This window comes from Bufo gargarizans, chromosome 5 (assembly GCF_014858855.1).
Source record: "Bufo gargarizans isolate SCDJY-AF-19 chromosome 5, ASM1485885v1, whole genome shotgun sequence".
Lineage (NCBI taxonomy): Eukaryota > Metazoa > Chordata > Amphibia > Anura > Bufonidae > Bufo > Bufo gargarizans.
Window position 1 is genome coordinate 488299706 of NC_058084.1, and position 19550 is coordinate 488319255.

The following is a 19550-nucleotide window of genomic DNA, read 5'->3' on the forward strand; positions in this document are numbered from 1 at the left end:
ATTCAAAATATGAAGAAAAACGTAATCATAGGATCTCGCAGGATCCAAACATATTGTTATAGATAAAGAAATAAGTTTAAGCAATTGGGTTACAAGAAGAAACAAGATTGGAAGTAACTGTTCCGTTAAGTAAGTATTTGACAACATGAGCGTAAAACTATACATGTTGTAAAAATGAGCGGAAGGCTAACTTCCGTGATCCAAGTTTACTTATACCTCCTTTTGAGGAACAACTTATATATCTATTAAATAAAACATAAGCAAAACAGTCAAGACATTAAAAAAAGAAAGAGGGAAAGAAGGAGAGGAGAAATAGCAATAACTTTTAAATACAATGTCCGTTCATGTTCATCATTATTTTTATATAAACTGAACTTGCCATGAACTCATCTTGGCTTCCTCAGCCACATAATAGAACTTTGGTTCAGGCTGATTTTATTCTTAAAGGCAATGAGATGAGCATTCATTTTTGTTATAATGTCATTAGATAATAATGTATATGTATTAAAAATGCACAGCAATTGAATACAAATTACATATATAAAAGAGAGAATATAATACATCAGATTAAAAAAATGGACTACACCAGAGGAAGGCATCGCTGAAACGTGCGTCGGGGTACGTGGCTCTCCTGAGGTGGATATTCCATATACAATGGGTATGCGTTTATATTATGTATTACTGTGAGGTTAAAGTGTTGTAATTGTTTACAGACTTGATATATACTATTCTAGTGCTGGCCCTTAAATAATGTTTTATGTATACATATTTTGGCTATTATGGTAGCCCTGTTACTGTGCCATGAGCGGATATGGAGATCTAGTTGATATTATGCATTTGCACTTTGCTGCGCTTTTGGTGACTACTTGTTGATATGGAGATTTAATTTATTATATGCACTTGCACTTTATACCCGCTGGGTGTTATATGTACGTGTATATATATATATATATATATATATATATATCAACTGTGGACACTGATGTATGCGCAGCATTGGGCCAGATGACTTATTTTTTGTCTCTGTCTCTCCCTTTTTCTTTTTTCATTTCCCTTTATATGCACACGTTGTTATACCCCCTCAGGTGTAGTCCATTTTTTATCTGATGTATCATGTTCTCTCTTTTATATATGTAATTTGTATTTAATAAAGATATTTATATTTTGATGATATACCCGTTTTGTATAAGCGTTTAATAGAACAGGTCCTTTAAACATCTATGTGGAATCAGCTGACGACGGTGTAAAAGAAGTGCGCTTCTTCTTGGCGCTAACATCAACATTATATGTAACGCCCCAGAGTGGCATTACCACTTTTGAGCCTCACTACTATCTCTAATGGGCTAGAGTCATGTCATCTGTGTATTTATTTCCATGTCCTGCAGAATGTGTATTCATAATCTTCTTATGTAACTGTTCAAATGTAATGTGCCTGGTTCACCAGTAGATGGCAGCATAAATGGTAGAGCTATCTTTAATAGAATGAAGCTTTCTATTCCATTTTAACACCCCCTCTGAGCTGTGGTGGGTGTATCCCACTTGCTGCAGGAAGGGTGGAGTTCAGTTTAGCTTAGCCCCTTCTAGGGGATGGTTTAGCTTACCCCTTTCTAGGGGAATGTTTAGCTTGGGGTTCCAGCATATCCAGGTAGGAGAACCATGACACGTGCGCAAAACAATAAGGGACATTATAGGCTACCCTATACCACTCTGGCATTCTGTCACAACCAGACATCTGAGAAGCTCTGACAGATGCCTTTCAGAACCTCCTCCTTGAGCTTTCTTTGTTTTGGTTTTCAGTTCCTCATCTCGTTAGCCTCTCTCAGCTGTCTTGTAGTTGGACTGATTGCATCCCTTTAAATTCCTCCCCATAATGCAGTAGTGTGCGGTTTATACAACTTCCTGGAGTGTGTGTGCATGCTGATCCTATTTCCCAGTCTTCTACAAGATAAGTGCTGTACATTCATTTGTGATTTTCTGTTTGCTGGATCCCAGGTGACCCTGACTCCCTCCGTGTCTAGTGTAGGGAGCCGGTGGTCGTGTCCCCTCACTATTGTAGGGTGTTCAGGTGTCATATAGTCGAGGTACGAGGATATGCGATCATCCACCATTGGGGTGTTCGCATAGGCTGAGCAGTCAGGGAGAGTGCCAGGTCTTATGCAGAGGTCTCCCTTTTGTTCCTTAGCTTTGGATCCAGTGAGTCATATATTCATTTTGCATTGTCTTGTTTCCTGTACACCTTTCCGTGACATTTTAAACTGCCCAAACCGTCTCAAGCATGGATCCGGTTTCACTTTTGACTGAACGCTTCCAGGGTCTTTCATTGGAGGTAGCTGATCTCCGTAAGACTCTTTTTCAGTTTCTAGTGACCGGTTCAGCTTGCGTTCATGGAGTTTGTTCGGAGCCTAAGATCTCGCTCCCGGATACGTTCTCCGGGGGTAGTGAGAATTTTGTGCGTTTCAGAGAGGCTTACAAACTCCATTTTCGCCTTCTTCCCCATTCCTCTGGTGATGAGGAACGGAGGGTGGGGATCATTATATCGCTGCTCAGGGGTAACGCTCAGTCGTGGGCCTTTTTGCTGCCGGTGGGGGCACGGCCCCTCCGTTCAGTGGATGAATTCTTTTTAGCCCTGGGTCAGATATATGATGATCCGGATCGTGTTGCTTTGGCTGAGTCTAGACTACGTCTGTTATGCCAGGGTAAACAATCCGCAGAGATATACTGCTCAGAATTTCGGAGGTGGGCAGCTGATACTGGTTGAAATGATGCTGCACTCCGAAGTCAATTTTGCCATGGTCTTTCAGAGGGATTGAAAGATGCATTTGCCTTTCATGAGAGGCCTATCTCCTTGGACTCTGCTATGTCTCAGGCCATTCGTATTGACAGGCGTCTTAGAGAGAGAGGAGAGATCTCTCCTTCCTGTCATACTCAGTCCCAGGACGGTGCAGCGGTCTCATTCTGTGCGCAGGGGTCTCAGTCGCTGTCAGCCCCTTTTGAGCAAGAGCCCATGCAGCTGGGGTTGATTGCCTCTGACAATAGAGGATTCAGTCCGCATGGGAAGGTTTGTTTTTGTTGTGGAGGTATAAATCATTTGGTAAATGTTTGTCCCTCTAGGAGATTCAGGCAGTTTTCTGGGAGTAATAAAGAAACAAAAAGGAAAAAATCTTTTAAAAATGTTCCATCTGTTACTATTGGCAGGGTTGAGGCGGAAATTGAAGGTTTTCCGTTTGCTTGTAGTTCCCGTTTTGTCCTGCCTGCCAGGGTGGCGCTAGAGAGCAAGAACATTTTTTGTGAGATTTTTGTAGATAGTGGAGCAGCTGTCAATCTCATTGATAATCATTTTGTGATAACTCATGGTTTCCAGGTGTGCACTTTGGGAAAGGATATTCCTGTTTTTGCTATTGATTCCGCTCCACTTTCTCAGAAAACATTAAAGGGCATAGTTCACAATATTCGTTTAATTGTGAGAGATGCTCATGTTGAGGATGTGTCATGTTTCGTCCTTAGCGGATTACCTACTCCTCTTGTGTTCGGGCTACCCTGGCTCACTAAACATAACCCCACCATTGATTGGCAAGCGAGGCAAATAAATGGTTGGAGTGACTTTTGCAGAGAGAATTGCCTCACGACATCTATTTCTGAGGTTTCTACTAAGACTGTACCACCTTTTCTCTCTGAATTTTCGGATGTCTTCTCTGAGAGTGGAGTTCAGGATTTGCCCCCGCACAGGGAGTACGATTGCCCTATTAATCTCATCCCAGACGCCAAGCTGCCTAAATCTCGTTTATACAATCTTTCCCAACCTGAAAGGGTCGCTATGCGTGCTTATATCTCTGAGTCTGAGAAAAGGACACATACGACCCTCGAAGTCACCTGTTGCCGCTGGTTTTTTCTTTGTTAAGAAAAAAGATGGTTCTTTAAAGGGACTCTGTCACCACTTTCTAACGCCCACTTTTAAAACTATAGTTCTGTCCATGGAGCCCCTGTGATTTCAATGGTGTTGTTATATGCGAAATCCGCAGGCTCGTTTTGATAAAAAAAAGCTTTTAACTAACCTGTCAGTCATGAGGATAAGGTGCCCAGGGCGTTTCTCCCGGTCTGAACATGCCGCCGCCGCCGCCGCCGTTGGTGCCCAGCTCCTCCTCTGCCTTGAATTTGCGCCGCCTGAATGTGAAGAAATACGCCTCCGGCTCTCCCTCAGTCCCCCCTCCTTTTCCAAAATTTCGCGCGTGCGCACAGGCCTGTGCCTGATGCGCCCGTGCAGACTTTACGATTCAGCCTCATTGAGCGAAGTGCGCATGCGCATGCGCACTTCGCTCAACCTCCCGATAACGCGAACACTGCCGCACGCGCGGGATCTTAGAAAAGAAGGAGGGGGGACTGAGGGAGAGCCGGAGGCGTATTTCTTGACATTCAGGCGGCGCAAATTCAAGGCAGAGGAGGAGCTGGGCACCAACGGCGGCGGCGGCTGGCGGCATGTTCAGACCGGGAGAAACGCCCTGGGCACCTTATCCTCATGACTGACAGGTTAGTTAAAAGCTTTTTTTATCAAAACGAGCCTGCGGATTTCGCATATAACAACACCATTGAAATCACAGGGGCTCCATGGACAGAACTATAGTTTTAAAAGTGGGGGTTAGAAAGTGGTGACAGAGTCCCTTTAAGACCTTGTCTGGATTTCAGGGAGCTGAACAGTATCACTATTCGTGACCCTTATCCACTTCCTCTGATCCCGGACCTGTTTGACCAGATTGTTGGGGCTAAAGTCTTTTCCAAATTAGATCTAAGAGGGGCATACAACCTGGTCAGGGTCAGAGAAGGAGACGAATGGAAGACGGCCTTCAATACCCCTGAGGGCCATTTTGAGAATTTGGTTATGCCTTTTGGTTTGATGAATGCCCCAGCCGTTTTTCAGCATTTCGTGAACAGCATTTTTTATCATTTAATGGAAAAATCAGAGGATTGGTGTTCTTTTTTGTCCCTTGCTGAGTTTGCTTTAAATAACCGTCGTCAGGAGTCCTCTGATAAGTCGCAATTTTTTGGTGCATATGGGTTTCATCCGCAGTTTGGGACTTTCTCAGGAGAGGGGTCTTCTGGTTTACCTGATGAGGACAGATTCTCCTCGTCTTTGTCATCTATTTGGCAAAAGATTCAGGATAATCTAAAGAGCATGAGTGAGAGATATAAGCGTGTGGCAGATAAGAGACGTGTGCCTGGTCCGGACCTGAATGTTGGTGATCTGGTGTGGTTGTCTACCAAGAATATTAAATTGAAGGTTCCCTCCTGGAAGTTGGGTCCTAAGTTTATTGGGCCTTACAAAATCCTGTCTGTCGTCAATCCTGTTGCCTACCGTCTTGATCTTCCTCAGACTTGGAAGATCCATAATGTTTTTCATAAGTCCTTATTAAAACCTTATGTTCAACCCATTGTATCCTCGCCTTTGCCTCCTCCTCCGATTATAGTTGATGGGAATCTTGAATTTCAGGTCTCTAGGATTGTGGATTCTAGTGTTGTCCGCGGTTCTCTCCAGTACCTCGTTCATTGGGAGGGTTATGGTCCTGAGGAGAGGATGTGGGTCCCAGTGACGGACATTAAGGCCACTCGTCTCATCAGGGCTTTCCATAGGTCCCATCCTGAGAAGGTGGGCTCTGAGTGTCCGAAGTCCACTCGTAGAGGGAGGGGTACTGTCACAACCAGACATCTGAGAAGCTCTGACAGATGCCTTTCAGAACCTCCTCCTTGAGCTTTCTTTGTTTTAGTTTTCAGTTCCTCATCTCGTTAGCCTCTCTCAGCTGTCTTGTAGTTGGACTGATTGCATCCCTTTAAATTCCTCCCCATAATGCAGTAGTGTGCGGTTTATACAACTTCCTGGAGTGTGTGTGCATGCTGATCCTATTTCCCAGTCTTCTACAAGATAAGTGCTGTACATTCATTTGTGATTTTCTGTTTGCTGGATCCCAGGTGACCCTGACTCCCTCCGTGTCTAGTGTAGGGAGCCGGTGGTCGTGTCCCCTCACTATTGTAGGGTGTTCAGGTGTCATATAGTCGAGGTACGAGGATATGCGATCATCCACCATTGGGGTGTTCGCATAGGCTGAGCAGTCAGGGAGAGTGCCAGGTCTTATGCAGGGGTCTCCCTTTTGTTCCTTAGCTTTGGATCCAATGAGTCATATATTCATTTTGCATTGTCTTGTTTCCTGTACACCTTTCCGTGACACATTCCTACACCTGGGTACCATCTACCATATCACTAAAAGGGCTCCTGTGCCCTTGTTGCTTCACTGCAACTGGCGTCACGACAAACATGTGCTTTAAGGGACCCCAAGTAATGCGCCTGACGACTGCACATACTTAAGTTATTTGGTCAGTTTTGGCCTCGTGACTTCCCAAATAAGTGAAGCGTGCAGTGATTCTAAGAGCGACGCCTGTCATCTGCATGTCATACTCACTTACAGCTGTGTTTCTGCCCGCAGCGCCGTGCCATGGATAATTACAGCTCCTGCCCCTGCACTGTAGCAGGAGCAGGACGGGTCTCCGGCTGTCAGAGACAGCGGGGGAGCCGGGGAGAAGGCAGAAGCAGTGTATCAGCGCTTCTGCCTTCTCCTCACACAGGTGAGCGCTATGCAGGGTAGACCTGGCTTAGGGGCAGAGGAGCAAAGAGCTGCAGGGTGGGGAGACCCTGCTCAGCTCTGCCCCCACAGCAGGCTGGTTTCCCTTGTAACTGGGGCTCCTTTGGATGCCCAGTTACAGTGAAAATAGTGCAAAAAAAAGTCTGTGTCCCCAAAGGTCTTTCAGTGACCCCTTGGAGACAAATTATGTGGAAAAAATATACTCAAAAATAAGTAAAAAATTATTTAAAAAAATACAATAAATCACAAATAAAATAAAAAATAAATATGATGTGGCAAAAAAATTGAAAATTATAAAAAAAATATACAAATAAAAGAAAAAAATAGAACGAAAAATTGCTAAATAAAAGAGTGTCAACTGCCCCATAACAGTCTTTTTATGATCCCTTGGGGGACACGTTATGTGGCAAAAATATATTGAAAAACAAAATAGAAAATTAACAATTAAAGAAATTTAAAAAATTATAAAATACAAATAAAAAATGAATAAATAAATAAAAAGTGCAAAATAGTAGAGTGTTCATTGTCCCCCAACAGTCTTTTTATGACCTCTTGGGGGAGCTATTATGTGGCAAAAAAATATTTAAACAATAAGTAATTAACCAATTATTAAAAAAATACAATAAAATATTATTAAAATACAAATAAAAGTAATAAATAAAAAGGAAAGAGTGAAAAATTCACAAAAAGTATCAGTGTCTCCCAAAGGTCTTTTTATGACCTCTTGGGGGATATTATCTGTAGCAGAAATATATTAAAAATTAAGTTAATAAAGATAAAAAATAATAAAATACATAAAAGGAAAAACACCCACACCAACCAAAGACCGTTGCCATTATCGCCCCATTCACGTGAAACTATACATATTATATAACAAAACGACCGACACAAAATAGGTAACTAATTATAATAATTTATTTTGACGTCAGTTTGCATATTTAAAGAATAAGGAGCTATAGTTTGAAAAAAAAATACAGTTTCCCCCAAATAAAAGTAAAAAAAAATAATTATAAGGCCCTATATGTCCAGTGACAAATTGTTGCAAAAATTATTTTGGTAGGCCCAACACATAAAAAAGTTACAACCGTTCGAACCACTACGTGCGCTAAATAAAAGTGTCTTTTCAGGCCTGATTATTAAATTGTTAACCAATAAGCACTTTCCCCACTAGTAAGAGAAAGTGCTTACTGGTTATTGCATGACGCCTGTAACTGGCAGGAGGTGGTAATAACCATGGAGTGCCATCCTCTGCAGTGAAGGAAATCACTGATTTATAAACAAGTTCCTACAGCAGGCCCCTGAAACAGAAGATTCATACTTACCTGCTTCATGCCGCCCTGGCCCCCGCTGCCTCCATCTTCCGGTTCCTGCACTTTTACACCTGGCAGTGCATGGCCATAATCACATACACCTCTCCAGTCAAAGACTGACTTCAGCAGTGACACGCTGCTTGTGGCCACATCACCTCTGAAGCCAGTGATTGGCTGGAGAGGTGCATCTTGTGACCATGGCCATGCACTGCCAAGTAAAAACTGCGTCGGGAGCAGGTAAGTATAACTCTTCGGTTTCAGGGGCCATGCTGCAAGAACTTGTTAAAAATTTATTTTACTGGGAAATCCCTTTAAACCAGGGGCGGATTGGCCATAGACCTCACAGGGAAATTTCCTGGTGGGCCAATGCCCAGGGGGTCGCCTGGGCCCTCCTCACGTCTGGCCAGTGAGAGTTTTTCGGGATTTATTTTGGGCTCATGGGGGCAGTATTTTGTGATGAACTGTGGTATTTGGCTTTGTTGGGGTGGTATAATGTGCGACAATACGGTACTGCTGGCCCTGACTTCCATCAATTTGTACCAGACTACAAAACGGGGCCACTTTTAGTATATTTCCAGGGCCACTTCAAGTTCCCAGTTCACCCCTGCTTTAAAGGGGTTCTGTCATCAGATTTAACCCTTCTAACCTAAACATATGCTCATGTCCAGACTAATAAGAAGAATCCTAAGCTGGCCTTATTAAACCTCACTGTGGCTCTATTGGCCCAAAAAGCAGGTTTTTATAACCTGTCAATCACTTACTTAAGGTGCCCAAGGGGAGGTCCGTTAATACAGGGTGTCCGTCCGATGCCCAGCGCCGCCTTCCCTGTCTTCAGTGCCGCCTTATACAGTTCAGCGCCACCTCCGCAATCCTCCCCGTCCCTCTGCCAGATCTCCACGCCTGCGCACTAGGCTCAGCCTGATACGTCCATGTGGACTCCTGGCAGCGGCTTCGTTGAGGGAAGTGCGCATGCTCACACAGCAGCAAGATGCTACAAGATGATTGACTAGGGGGGGTCCCTGCAGCAACTTTGAGAAGGTAGGTCCTGGGGAGAAGAGGACACTGTCTATCTTTCCTCTATACCTAGAAGTCATCTCAGCTCTGATCGTGTCTTTAATAACAAACTGCGGAGTTCCTTTTTTTTTTTTTTTATGAACATAGGCCGGTTGAGGTGCTGTACATTAAATATATGTATGTAGTGCAGTAAGTCTACTGTGTTATGTGCCACTTGTGCAGGGGGTGGGAGAATAGGGGCCCACCTTGCTAAGGGGCCCACCGGAGGGATTCACCTGTACCCCTGTGGGCCAGTCCGAGCCTGAAAGTAGGATCCATATCAGGACACACAGCCCAAATAGGTTAAAGATAGCTGTTCATGCACTGGCTGACACCGCAGAACTGTACAAAGAGCACAGTGTGATGTGAAAGCCCCCTCTCTCTGTGAGACATCTTAGATGTTCCAGTTGCCATTGGCAAGCGGACTCCAATGTACAGTACAGACCAAAAGTTAGGACACACCTTCTCATTCAAAGAGTTTTCTTTATTTTCATGACTATGAAAATTGTAGATTCACACTGAAGGCATCAAAACTATGAATTAACACATGTGGAATTATATACATAACAAAAAAGTGTGAAACAACTGAAAATTTCTTCAAAGTAGCCATCTTTTGCTTTGATTACTGCTTTGCACACTCTTGGCATTCTCTTGATGAGCTTCAAGAGGTAGTCACTTGAAATGGTCTTCCAACAGTCTTGAAGGAGTTCCCAGAGATGCTTAGCACTTGTTGGCCCTTTTGCCTTCACTCTGCGGTCCAGCTCACCCCAAACCATCTCGATTGGGTTCAGGTCCGGTGACTGTGGAGGCCAGGTCATCTGGCGCAGCACCCCATCACTCTCCTTCATGGTCAAATAGCCCTTACACAGCCTGGAGGTGTGTTTGGGGTCATTGTCCTGTTGAAAAATAAATGATGGTCCAACTAAACGCAAACCGGATGTAATAGCATGCCGCTGCAAGATGCTGTGGTAGCCATGCTGGTTCAGTATGCCTTCAATTTTGAATAAATCCCCAACAGTGTCACCAGCAAAGCACCCCCACACCATCACACCTCCTCCTCCATGCTTCACGGTGGGAACCAGGTATGTAGAGTCCATCCGTTCACCTTTTCTGCGTCGCACAAATACACTGTGGTTGGAACCAAAGATCTCAAATTTGGACTCATCAGACCAAAGCACAGATTTCCACTGGTCTAATGTCCATTCCTTGTGTTCTTTAGCCCAAACAAGTCTCTTCTGCTTGTTGCCTGTCCTTAGCAGTGGTTTCCTAGCAGATATTCTATCATGAAGGCCTGATTCACACAGTCTCCTCTTAACAGTTGTTCTAGAGATGTGTCTGCTGCTAGAACTCTGTGTGGCATTGACATGGTCTCTAATCTGAGCTGCTGTTAACCTGCGATTTCTGAGGCTGGTGACTCGGATGAACTTATCCTCCGCAGCAGAGGTGACTCTTGGTCTTCCTTTCCTGGGGCGGTCCGCATGTGAGCCAGTTTCTTTGTAGCGCTTGATGGTTTTTGTGACTGCACTTGGGGACACTTTCAAAGTTTTCCCAATTTTTCAGACTGACTGACCTTCATTTCTTAAAGTAATGATGGCCACTCGTTTTTCTTTACTTAGCTGCTTTTTTCTTGCCATAATACAAATTCTAACAGTCTATTCAGTAGGACTATCAGCTGTGTATCCACCTGACTTCTCCACAACGCAACTGATGGTCCCAACCCCATTTATAAGGCAAGAAATCCCACTTATTAAACCTGACAGGGCACACCTGTGAAGTGAAAACCATTTCAGGTGACTACCTCTTGAAGCTCATCAAGAGAATGCCAAGAGTGTGCAAAGCAGTAATCAAAGCAAAAGGTGGCTACTTTGAAGAACCTAGAATATGACATATTTTCAGTTGTTTCACACTTTTTTGTTATGTATATAATTCCACATGTGTTAATTCATAGTTTTGATGCCTTCAGTGTGAATCTACAATTTTCATAGTCATGAAAATAAAGAAAACTCTTTGAATGAGAAGGTGTGTCCAAACTTTTGGTCTGTACTGTATATATTTTTGGTGAGGAAGAGCGATCAAAACATATGTCTTTGTGATCGTTCTGTTGATATTTTACTCCAACTAGACCCAGCAAAGCTGCTAAAAAGGTATGAATTGGCTATTGCTGGTGAGCATTGTACTGTGGCTACAAGGAATCTTCACATCTGGGCCCATGACCTTCTTGCTCAAAGACATTCCTTTATTGGAGCTCAGTTTTTTTCACTTTGAAAGGAATTTCTGAGTTGTCATAAGTTACTTTTCAATGCACTTAATATTTCGCCCCATACTGATCCCATAAAATATAATGATGGGATGCAACATTAGATTTCATTCTTACAGAAACCATGTACAAAATTCAACAAATGCATTTTAGTAGTGTGTCATTTGATCATTGCCCTGGATATGCCCATTGTATTCATTTACCAGGTGTCTGTGTTTTTGCCAACCAATGGAGTCTCTTTGTTTCAACTCAACTATTGGAAGAAAAGAACACATAAAAAAATGATTTTTGCACAGGGTGGAGTTCAGCTCTGGAAGGACAGTATATATAGAAGGTAACTCTGCTAAAGACCAAATGTTTACGGCTACATTCGGAGATCCACCATGGCTTCAGAATCAGTGACCCTTTTCCTTCTATGCACAGTCGTCATGATGATCGTAAGGATTCTAATAGGCTTTTCAAAAAGAAAGATTTATAAATTTCCACCAGGACCGACCCCATTGCCCATTATTGGTAACATGCATTTACTGGATATAGTGAGACAAGACTTATCTTTTATGGAGGTAAAGTACTTTAGTTTTGATGACCAATGTCTCAGTTTGTCTACATCTCTGATCTGATATGGTATTATATTTTCAGATATAAGCAAAACAATAATATCAGGTGCAAATGGATGAAATACAGCAGGGTTTTCCGGGATTTTTTAATGAAGTGAATAAGAACGGTGCCTCAGTAACCAGCTCCGTCCACTAGCCAATGGACAGGGCTGTGTAGCTTCGGCAATGACTTCCCATGCTGGAGGTGCCCCAAAACAGCTGATCGGTAGGGGTGAGGCATCACCGATCAGATATTGATAGCCTATGCTGAGGATAGACCATCAGTAGTAAAATCCTGGACAACTACTTAAGGGAAAAAAACATTATTGCAGGGTAAAAATAATTAGAAAAGCCCTAAAGAGGTAATGTCATTAAGGCTACTTTCACATAGGCGTTTTTGCTGTCCAGTTTTGAGATCCGGCATGGGATCTCAAAACCACAGCAAAACCATCCGTTTGAATAATACAAGCGGCTGCATCCGTTCAGAGAGGATCCGGTTGAATTATATAAAAAAATGAACGATGGTTTTAGTGTCGGATCCGTTTTATTTTTGGTGTTTGGAAAAAAACGGATCCAGCAGCATTGACTTACATGGTTTTTGTTCAGTTTCCCATGCTGCACACAAAAATGCTGCTTGCAGCGGTTTTGTGTCTGGCATGGGAACGCAGCAAAAACTGCACACCGTTCCGGTTTCTTCCGTCTTGTCCCCATTGACAATGAACGGAAGCGTTTTCCTCCGGTTTTGAGATCCTCTGCCGGATCTTAAAACTGGGAGGGAAAACACAGATGTGAAAGTAGCCTTACTTTGTTTATGACGTTTAGGGTCCAGTCACACGTCCGCAATTTCGTTCCGCGTTTTGCGGAATGGAATTGCGGACCCATTTATTTTTATGGGGCAGCATGATGTGCTGCCCGGATCAGGGATTGCGGACCCGCACTTCCGGGTGCGCAATTCCGTTCCCGAAAAAAATAGAACATGTCCTATTCTTATCCGCAATTGCGGACAAGAATAGGCATTTTCTATTAGGTGCCAGCAATGTGCGGTCAACAAAATGCGGAACGCACATCGCCGATGTCCGTGTTTTGCGGATCCGCAAAACACACACGGACGTGTGACTGGACCCTTACTGGTTTACAACCCTGTTCTATTTTCTCTTAAAGATGTTTTGCTAGTCATCAAACTGACTTTCTTCATTAAAATGACTTGTGCAAGAAATCAACAGCATTAAATACTGGTGACTCAACATAATCTGTTCATAATTATAAATCTGTTCATCATAATTAACATGAGTTCAAGGACCTCATTCATCATAATTAACATGAGTTCAAGGACCTCATGGTAAGATTGCAATTTGCTTGGATGTGTGCTGTCCACATCTTTTGCGGCCCCATTGAGATGAATGGGTTTGCATCCGTTCCGTGTTTTTTGTGTACCAAAACTATGGCCGTGTGCATGAGTCCTGAAGGAAAGTCTAACTTTGACTTAGTGTACTATCTACTATGTACTATTTGTGTATGAAGAGGCCGTCACGGCCACCTTGATTGAAGATACTACAAGAAATCTTGCGCGCGCTGACCTATGATGTCACCACACCGGCGTGATGACATCATCACGTCACCACATGAGATTTTGCGCGGTGTCTTCAACGTGATCAAATGGATAAGGTGAGTATTTTTTTTTTCTTTACCAGATTAACCCCTGAAAGTCCTCAATGTTAATCTCAGATGCTGGGATCAACGATGAAAGCAGCATCTGAGGGGTTCAATGACAGGGAGCAGCGCAATCGCCGTTCCTAGTCATTGCACCCGCTACATACAAAGAAATGCACTTCATGACAAAGTAATTTGTCATGGGGGAATTTCTTCATGAAATTTGGTAAAGTAGCCGAATCAAATTTTTCATAACTTCGCTCATCTCTACATGTCACCAATCAGTGTGTCATTTCTGGGTCTGGTGTTTGGCAGTGTTTGGCTGCAGTGGCGCACATGACCCCCTCCATGTGGAGCTGACAGACAGGGATCGGAAGTAGAGGGGAGAGAGCCACAAAGACAAAATGGAGCGGCTTGAGTAGGTAAGTATGCATTCTTTTACAAGTACTGCTGGCTAGGGAGGAATGGGAGGAAATAAAAAAATAAAAAACCTGACAAACACCTTCAATATTGTTTTTCAGATAGCAAAAAAATATGGTCCAATCTTCACCTTCCATTTTGGCTCTTCGAAAGCAGTGGTTCTGGTTGGGTATGAAGCCAATAAAGATGCTCTGGTCGGGGCCAGCCATGATTTTGGCAATCGTGCTGTGATCCCCATTTCTGACGACTTTCAGAACAATCATGGTAATTATAATCCCATTAAGTCATTCAAGCCTGAAATTATTACTTTAAGAGACAGAGGAAGCTACTTGAGAAACCTTGGCGTGGTGCTCGGGCTCAGACATGTCCTCCAAGCAGGATATGTTGGCTAATTCTCAATTTTACATCAGTATGAGGGTTAGTAAGACCGCATAGTGCACCTGTCTCTGTTTTTGTTATGTTATTTTGACTGCTTATCACATCCACACAATTCCTATCCTGTGTAGGATGTCCATTGTGGTACTTGTGGTCCGCTGCAGGCATCCTCCATTGTATGCATTTTTGCTGGGGATTGTCATTAGCAACGGGCCACAAGTGCAGGATCTGCCCCCCCAGTATAGATGCACCACTGCATATGGGGTTGAGCACTTCCTGCTTTTTAATACCACACCAATTTGTAATTTGTATTCTGAATTTTTGGAGGTGTAGAAACTCCTAGTCTGAATGTGCCTTTATTTCCATCCACAGGCAGCATTCTGGTGCACATGTGAGGCCCGGGCTATATCAGCCAGTCTTGGGTGGGGCTCAGAGCTCTCTGCCTCCTCCCATTGTATGCATGGTCACATGCTGGAGGTTACTGGGAGATTGCTTTGAGTCGGACCTTGCGCACCTGTAATTCGCCCACTGGCTCCTGGTATTGCCCACACGGCCCAGGTAGGTTTAGCGTTAGGTTCCCGAGCTACTTGAGAAACCTTGGCGTGGTGCTCGGGCTCAGACATGTCCTCCAAGCAGGATATGTTGGCTAATTCTCAATTTTACATCAGTATGAGGGTTAGTAAGACCGCATAGTGCACCTGTCTCTGTTTTTGTTATGTTATTTTGACTGCTTATCACATCCACACAATTCCTATCCTGTGTAGGATGTCCATTGTGGTACTTGTGGTCCGCTGCAGGCATCCTCCATTGTATGCATTTTTGCTGGGGATTGTCATTAGCAACGGGCCACAAGTGCAGGATCTGCCCCCCCAGTATAGATGCACCACTGCATATGGGGTTGAGCACTTCCTGCTTTTTAATACCACACCAATTTGTAATTTGTATTCTGAATTTTTGGAGGTGTAGAAACTCCTAGTCTGAATGTGCCTTTATTTCCATCCACAGGCAGCATTCTGGTGCACATGTGAGGCCCGGGCTATATCAGCCAGTCTTGGGTGGGGCTCAGAGCTCTCTGCCTCCTCCCATTGTATGCATGGTCACATGCTGGAGGTTACTGGGAGATTGCTTTGAGTCGGACCTTGCGCACCTGTAATTCGCCCACTGGCTCCTGGTATTGCCCACACGGCCCAGGTAGGTTTAGCGTTAGGTTCCCGAGCTACTTGAGAAACCTTGGCGTGGTGCTCGGGCTCAGACATGTCCTCCAAGCAGGATATGTTGGCTAATTCTCAATTTTACATCAGTATGAGGGTTAGTAAGACCGCATAGTGCACCTGTCTCTGTTTTTGTTATGTTATTTTGACTGCTTATCACATCCACACAATTCCTATCCTGTGTAGGATGTCCATTGTGGTACTTGTGGTCCGCTGCAGGCATCCTCCATTGTATGCATTTTTGCTGGGGATTGTCATTAGCAACGGGCCACAAGTGCAGGATCTGCCCCCCCAGTATAGATGCACCACTGCATATGGGGTTGAGCACTTCCTGCTTTTTAATACCACACCAATTTGTAATTTGTATTCTGAATTTTTGGAGGTGTAGAAACTCCTAGTCTGAATGTGCCTTTATTTCCATCCACAGGCAGCATTCTGGTGCACATGTGAGGCCCGGGCTATATCAGCCAGTCTTGGGTGGGGCTCAGAGCTCTCTGCCTCCTCCCATTGTATGCATGGTCACATGCTGGAGGTTACTGGGAGATTGCTTTGAGTCAGACCTTGCGCACCTGTAATTCGCCCACTGGCTCCTGGTATTGCCCACACGGCCCAGGTAGGTTTAGCGTTAGGTTCCCGAGCTACTTGAGAAACCTTGGCGTGGTGCTCGGGCTCAGACATGTCCTCCAAGCAGGATATGTTGGCTAATTCTCAATTTTACATCAGTATGAGGGTTAGTAAGACCGCATAGTGCACCTGTCTCTGTTTTTGTTATGTTATTTTGACTGCTTATCACATCCACACAATTCCTATCCTGTGTAGGATGTCCATTGTGGTACTTGTGGTCCGCTGCAGGCATCCTCCATTGTATGCATTTTTGCTGGGGATTGTCATTAGCAACGGGCCACAAGTGCAGGATCTGCCCCCCCAGTATAGATGCACCACTGCATATGGGGTTGAGCACTTCCTGCTTTTTAATACCACACCAATTTGTAATTTGTATTCTGAATTTTTGGAGGTGTAGAAACTCCTAGTCTGAATGTGCCTTTATTTCCATCCACAGGCAGCATTCTGGTGCACATGTGAGGCCCGGGCTATATCAGCCAGTCTTGGGTGGGGCTCAGAGCTCTCTGCCTCCTCCCATTGTATGCATGGTCACATGCTGGAGGTTACTGGGAGATTGCTTTGAGTCGGACCTTGCGCACCTGTAATTCGCCCACTGGCTCCTGGTATTGCCCACACGGCCCAGGTAGGTTTAGCGTTAGGTTCCCGAGCTACTTGAGAAACCTTGGCGTGGTGCTCGGGCTCAGACATGTCCTCCAAGCAGGATATGTTGGCTAATTCTCAATTTTACATCAGTATGAGGGTTAGTAAGACCGCATAGTGCACCTGTCTCTGTTTTTGTTATGTTATTTTGACTGCTTATCACATCCACACAATTCCTATCCTGTGTAGGATGTCCATTGTGGTACTTGTGGTCCGCTGCAGGCATCCTCCATTGTATGCATTTTTGCTGGGGATTGTCATTAGCAACGGGCCACAAGTGCAGGATCTGCCCCCCCAGTATAGATGCACCACTGCATATGGGGTTGAGCACTTCCTGCTTTTTAATACCACACCAATTTGTAATTTGTAAGAGACAGAGGAAGCCCATAGATGTAAGCTCCGGCATTAGAGAAGAATGCTGCGGAGGCAGTGTGCCATGATGCTGCTCTTTACAGCCCTGTCCCATGAATAATCAAATATTTACATAGGCCTCACTGGTCATTCATCTGTCAATTAGAGATGACGGCATAAACCAGCACTAGGGCCCCATTTTTTTGCTACAGGACAGCACCTGTTTACAGCACTGGATATTAAAGTATATTTCCGATTATGTACAACTTTGAATAAATGAATGGTGAAGATAAGAAACTATGTAATATATCTTATGAGAGTAAATCCATCTTTCTCCATTTATCAGACTTATTTCCCCCCCCCCCTTCCACCTTCTGAACTGTACACTCACTCTGAATTCCCTTACAACACAGTTACAGTTCCCCATATATACGTCTAACAAGAGTGAGAGGGAAGGAGGGAGCAACTGCAGAGTGTAAGAGTTACATGTAGTGTTAGGCCTCAGAGGTTCAGTGTCACTGCTGGAAGGGACTATGGCTGAGTAGCATTTAATATCAGTTGCAATGAAGGGACTATGGCTAATATTAAGGCCTGATTGCTGTATGAGGAAGCCAAAGGCATGCAGGCTGTGAAGCAGGAAATATAGGCTACTGCATCGTACAGGCTGCAGGGGCATGCGTGAGTGTAGGTGGCCGGATAGGTGTAGTAGTTGAAGCTCCCTGTGCCGGCATGCAGTCACGGGAATGGTGCACCGGTTCTTCCCATCAGGGCACGCTCCGGTTCTGGGGTTGCAGTTGAGGTTCCCTTTCATGTTGATATTTTAAGATGCAAAGCAGGGTCCAGGTGTCGTGACGCCAACACCTTGAGGTGCAAATGTAGGATGGAAATAATGGGGGAGATTTAGCAAGACTGGCACTTTCTATGTCTGTCTTGATATCCCCTGCACTGTCGGAGGATAAGCCTAATTTATGACGAGGAGCAGGTCTCATCATAAATTAGGTGCATCATCCTCCAGGTGCCTAAACTGAAAACCGCTCAGAGCTGCTGTAGATTTCTGGATTCATTTATGCCAGAAAACTGGCGTAAATAAGGATAGATTTGTTGCAGCACCTGGCCAGGCCCTCTTCCGCAACCCTGCCATGCCCTTTTTTTTAGAAAAGTGGCGAGGGGAGATGCAACAATTCTCACCTGTGGCTTTTTAACACCATTTTTCTGGTGCACAGGGAATTATAAATCTCCTGAATGAGTCCAGGTTAACAGCAAACAACTATTTACTGAAGCCTCAGATGCAGACAGTTGAAGACAGGTCTTACTTGTTATGGACCGGCTGATGTTTCACATAAATGCAGTCTCCTCAGATGGTACAGGTCTCACAGCTGCACAGCTAACCAAAGGTCCAACCACGGTCTTTCTAGATGTTTTAGGCAATGTTCCTTATCCTGCACTTTACTAATTGACTTGTACACACAAGCATTCAGGCACAAGATGGATAATTTACTTCTAGCAACCATCAGGGTGGATCAAACTTATGGCAGGCAGACTCCTCTGCTCCATTCTTTGAACAGGTTGCTGTACTCACAGGACACTTCCACAGTATCCATCTTCGGATGTGGAGGTACATACAAGTGGGAAAAACTGTATTTGGTGTGTTTGGACACCGGAAGCTTCTCCTGAACATGGAGGCCATAGAGTCCATAAGTCCTTTTAGACAAGTTACCTCTACCAGACTTTCACTACACTTCTCTGTTACATCTGGCCTGCTTCTGGTAGTTGTTCCTTTCTCCTTCAGACTAGTGATGAGCAGCATAGGCAATATTTGTTTTGCGATATTTAGCAAATTTGTGGCCTAATATTCGCCATAAATTCAAAAATTCTAGAACTCATGATTTCCAGTCATTATTTTCTTGACTGCAAAAATTGGCAATGTAATATGCGCGTATTGCGTGTGCAATACAGGCGTGGCTCACTTTTGCTACATTTTTCAAGCTGCTAGGAGTTTCCTGAGACTGGAGAAAATGCACATACAGTAATTCCTATCACACTACCTAACACCCTGCACTGGAACCTATCAGTATATCACTATCTAACCTACACTATCTCCCACTAACTATCTGTATTATATATATATTTATATATATATATATATATATATATATATATATATATATACAGTACAGACCAAAAGTTTGGACACACCTTCTCATTCAGAGTTTTCTTTATTTTCATATGAAAATTGTAGATTTACACTGAAGGCATCAAAACTATGAATTAACACATGTGGAATTATATACATAACAAAAAAGTGTGAAACAACTGAAAATATGTCATATTCTAGGTTCTTCAAAGTAGCCACCTTTTGCTTTGATTACTGCTTTGCACACTCTTGGCATTCTCTTGAAATGGTAGTCACCTGAAATGGTTTTCCAACAGTCTTGAAG

At 43.9% G+C, this 19550-nt stretch overlaps 1 protein-coding gene across 1 annotated transcript in view; it reads left to right on the plus strand.

Moving 5' to 3' along the window:
- Positions 1 to 11590: 11590 nt before the first annotated feature.
- Positions 11591 to 19550, plus strand: part of LOC122939570 (cytochrome P450 2W1-like) — a 30586-nt gene continuing 22626 nt past the window's right edge. The window contains exons 1-2 of the mRNA XM_044295663.1: positions 11591 to 11809; positions 14014 to 14176. Of these exons, the coding sequence (XP_044151598.1) occupies positions 11630 to 11809; positions 14014 to 14176 (343 nt within the window). The 5' untranslated portion in view covers positions 11591 to 11629. The remainder of the gene's footprint in view (positions 11810 to 14013; positions 14177 to 19550) is intronic.